The following is a 4,504-nucleotide window of genomic DNA, read 5'->3' on the forward strand; positions in this document are numbered from 1 at the left end:
GGGGGGTTCAGAAAAACACCTTGGGGACAACTATTCCCGGACGGAGGGAGTACTACGCTCCCCTTCATCACGCGTCCGTTGTTCTTGGACGGCCAAACCGCAGCACTTTGCGCATGCATGCATGCATGCCAATCGGTAGGATATTTCTCCTGCTCGGAATCGGAGGCAAGGCGAGATCGAATCCAGCTCCGACCCGACGGGCATTAATCGGCCGGCCGGTGAACTAGTCGTTTCCGTCGTCCGACTCCGACTGGAGGTGGGAGGTGGTTTGGCGCGTATAAACAGAGGAGGCGGGGTTGGCTCTCTGCTTTCCACCTTGCCGCGCCAAGTGGCTCACCAAAAACACGAGTCTCCTGGCCATCCACCCTTCGCCCGCCGTCGCCATCGCCCACGCCCGCCGCGCGGCGCCGCTGGGCCGCTCAGCCAACCCCAGCCACCCGGCGTACAAATCTTGCGGGCATACCACTCCCCCGGCCTCCCGGCATAACCGTCTCGTCGATCGATCGATCTCCGTGCGTGCGTGCGTCCATGGCGCCGCGCCCCGGAACGGCCGCGATGAGCAGGTTCCCGCCGGTGTCGTCCTACGACGCGTCGGCGCGTGAGCGCCGCACCGCTGCCTCCGACCTGGACGGCACCCTGCTGGCCTCCTCCTCGGCGTTCCCCTACTACTTCCTCGTGGCGCTCGAGGCCGGGGGCTACCTCCGCGCCCTCGCGCTCCTCCTCCTCGCCCCGTTCATCCTGCTCCTCTACACCGCCTTCTCCGAGCCGGCCGCCATCGGGCTGCTCGTCTTCGCGACGTTCGCGGGGCTCCGTGTGCGCGACGTGGAGGCCGTGGCGAGGGGCGTCCTCCCGCGGCACTACGCCGCCGGGGTGCGCGCCGACTCGTGGGAGGTGTTCCGAGGCTGCGGCGCGGGCAGGCGGGTCGTGGTCACCGCGTCGCCGGCTGTCATGGTCGCCCCGTTCGTCCGCGAGTTCCTGGGCGCCGAGGTGGCCGGCACCGAGCTCGGGACCTGCTGCGGGCGCTTCACGGGGCTCATCAGCGGCGGAGTGCTCGTCGCTGGGAGGAAGAGGGAGGTCGTGGAGCGGCTGTTTGCCGGCGGGGACATGCCGGACGTCGGGCTCGGCGACCGCGAGAGCGACCACGACTTCATGGCCATCTGCAAGGTACTACTAAATCCAACCTCCACACCCGGTAGAATTCGATTGTTTTGACGAAAGTTTATTGAATTCGATCTTCAATAAATTTTCTCTAATTCATGGTAATTGATACTCCCTCCGTACAGAGGGAGTATTTGAGTGGCCAGAGATCATCTGACCACATCTAATTTTGAAGTAAACGAATTGCTCTTTGTGTGCTCAAAGCATCAATCTCACCTACAGTAGCCTTTTCTTGTGGTAGTTGGAGTTGCAAGAAATTGTGTGGTTCCTATCTTTTGCTTACCCTTTCCAGAGCACCTTTCCTGTCCCTACCTAGGAAAGAACAAGAAGGTTCTCTAGTTTCTAGTTGATGTTTAGTTTATCCTGCAAAGGTACTAATTAAACTGTAAATTGTTGAGTAGTAGTAATAATTTTCTTTATTTCTTGCACCTTTTCTTGGCAAAGAATTTTGCTTACCTGAATAAATCATGCTACTTGGTCTCAATCCTGTTACATGCAGCTTACTGTTGAATAGCCATTAGTTACCAGTAATGCTACATCTACAGGAAATTACGGGGGAGAGTGGTTTACAGGGTGACGAGGCATTCTTTCATTGGTCAATTTGGGAGGCACCGGTCCACCCCTGAAAATCAGGGGGCGGAGGTATGATTAGAAGAGAAGGGAGGTCCGTAACTTCCTGTTGATTGCCTGTAGGTGTAGGATTATTGATTAGTTACTCCACTAATCCCTGAATAAAAACTACTCTAAAAAGCTTAGCAGCTACTAGTAGTACTGTTGATTAATCTGAGTTGTTTCCCGCGCATGTACATATGCAGGAAGCCTACATGGTGCCCACGAACAAGCGCGCGCCGAGGGCTGCCCCCGACGCTCTGTTGTCCCGCGTCGTCTTCCACGACGGCCGCCTGGTACGCCGGCCGGACCCAGCGCACGCGCTCTTCGCCTTGGCCTACCTCCCCGTCGGCCTCGCCCTGGCCGTGCTCCGCGTCCTCATCAGCCTCCCTGTCCCGCCGCACCTCGTGCGCCACACGTACCGCCTGACCGGCATCCGGCTCGCCGTGCGGGGCACGCCCCCGCCGGCGGCGCGCGAGGGCTCCCCGGGGTCCCTCCTCGTCTGCAACCACCGCACGGCGCTGGACCCCATCGTCGTGGCCGTGGCGCTGGGGCGGCCGGTGACGTGCGTGACCTACAGCGTGAGCCGGCTGTCGACGGCCATCTCGCCGATCCCGGCAGTGGCGCTGGCGCGGGACCGGGAGGCCGACGCGGCGCGCATCCGGGAGCTGCTGGCCTCCGGGCGCGACGTGGTGGTGTGCCCCGAGGGGACGACGTGCCGGGAGCCCTGCCTGCTGCGGTTCTCGGCGCTGTTCGCGGAGCTGTCGGACCGGATCGTGCCGGTGGCGCTGGAGGCGGCGCAGTCGACCTACTACGGGTCGACGGCGAGGGGGTGGAAGGCCATGGACCCGTGGTTCTTCTACATGAACCCGCGGCCGGGGTACAAGGTGACGTTCCTGCCGGCGCTGCGGCCCGAGGAGACGTGCGGCGGCGGCGGGAGGAGCACCGTTGACGTGGCCAACCACGTGCAGGCGGTGATCGGCAAGGAGCTCGGGTACCGGTGCACCACGCTCACCAGGAAGGACAAGTACATGAAGCTCGCCGGCACCGACGGCACGGTCGCCGCCGACGGCGACGAAGGCAAGAAGTTTGCGTAAACTGTGGAACTGTATAGATAGTCACGATTCACGGGGCAGTGTAGTGGTGTAGGCTGTACCAGTACCAAAGACACTCCGCACATTGTCTGGTCAAACAGAAGAAAATTGACAGCAACAGCAAACATGAACATCAAAATAGAGTCCAGATGGAGATCGATAGTTTTCATTTTCATTGATTAGTTCTCACTTTAGCTACTTGTAAGTTGCCTGAGTTTTGAATTTTCTGGCCATCCAATTTTTAATCTAAGATTCGTGCTGCATTTTTTTCTGCCATGTGTTGTTTTATTGCGCTGTGCTTGGGTCAGTCGATTTGCCACTGGGCCAAAGCCCATTAACTATCAGCCCTCCTCTATCCCTTTGTTTCTTTTCTGTTTTTATGTGTTTCTGTTTTTCTTTTTTTTTTTGTTAGTTGGTTTTTCTTTGTCTTTCATGTAGGATGCATATAAATGTATACACATGAATGCTATGCAATAAGTGTGAAAATTACATTGTTATATAATTATTGTTTGCATACTGCAAAAAGTGCAATTTTAGAGTGAAGTTGTGTGCAATTTTTTAAAGCTTGTTACGTTATATTTCTTCTTTCAATGGTAATACTATTGCTACGGATTCATTGTTCTTTATTTTTAAATTTTTAGTTATTATTTATTTACTTTCTTCTTCAAGGGTAAAATAAATGCCACTAAATTCATTCCTTCTTAGAAGTTATTTTTTGTGAAAATTCCACTATTATATGTTTATTCTTGCATATTTTTGAATTACTCATTTTTTGTGTTTTTTTGTGTATATTGAGTGCAATTCTTGTTGTTATTTCTTTTAAATTTATGTCCCTTCTTTTGAGTAATACCGACGCCACTAATTTATTATTCCTTAGAAACCTGCATTATTTTGATTTTCTTCAAGTTTTTATTTTATTTCTTCTTTAAGGGTAATACCAATGCCACTAATTCATTCCTTCTTATAATTGCTTCTCGCAAATTTCACTATTTATATGCTTATTCTTGCTTATTATTAAAAAGCGCGGTGTGCAAATTATTTGGTTTATTCTTTTCTTTCTTCATAAAGGGTGACACCAATGTCACTAATTCATTCTTTCTTAGAAACTACATCATTATGATTTTTTAGTTACATCATTATGATTTTTTAATTTCTATTTCATTTTCTTTCTTCTTAAAGGGTAAACCGAAGCCACTAATTCATTCTTTCTTAGAAATACCTCATTATTTTGATTTTGTTTAAGTTTTTTATTCATTTTCTTATATTTCTTAGAAAGGTTCACTATTATTATTATTTTTTAGTTTATATTTAATTTTGTTTCCTATCAAAGGGTAATACCAAAGCCACTAATTCATTTTTTCTTAGAAAAACTTCATTGTTTTGATTTTGATTTAGTTTTTGTTTCATTTTTTCTTTAATGGTAATACCAATGCCACAAATTCTTTCCTTCTTAGGAACTTTTTTTTGAAACAAATTCACTATTATATGCTTGTTCTTGCATATTATAAAAAGTGTAATTTCTATATAAATTATGTGCAAAATTTGACATTTTTTGTTTTAGATTATTTTAAAGTTCCTGTCCTCGTATTCGTATAGGTAATACAAATCCCACTAATTTGTTATTCCTTAGAAAATTCATATTT

At 49.7% G+C, this 4,504-nt stretch overlaps 2 protein-coding genes across 2 annotated transcripts in view; one reads left to right on the forward strand and one right to left on the reverse strand.

Moving 5' to 3' along the window:
• The window catches only part of LOC119315508, a 6,037-nt gene extending 5,652 nt beyond the window's left edge, over nucleotides 1–385 (reverse strand). Inside the window, exon 1 of the mRNA XM_037590111.1 lies at nucleotides 338–385. Coding sequence (XP_037446008.1) covers nucleotides 338–385 — 48 coding nt within the window. The remainder of the gene's footprint in view (nucleotides 1–337) is intronic.
• LOC119319503 (glycerol-3-phosphate 2-O-acyltransferase 6-like) lies at nucleotides 72–3,132 on the forward strand. The gene is made up of 2 exons (XM_037593974.1): nucleotides 72–1,164; nucleotides 1,974–3,132. Exons 1-2 carry the CDS (start codon nucleotides 529–531, stop codon nucleotides 2,862–2,864), a joined length of 1,527 nt encoding a protein of 508 aa, XP_037449871.1. The 5' UTR covers nucleotides 72–528; the 3' UTR covers nucleotides 2,865–3,132.
• Nucleotides 3,133–4,504: the final 1,372 nt, after the last annotated feature.

This window comes from Triticum dicoccoides, chromosome 6A (genome assembly GCF_002162155.2).
Source record: "Triticum dicoccoides isolate Atlit2015 ecotype Zavitan chromosome 6A, WEW_v2.0, whole genome shotgun sequence".
Lineage (NCBI taxonomy): Eukaryota > Viridiplantae > Streptophyta > Magnoliopsida > Poales > Poaceae > Triticum > Triticum dicoccoides.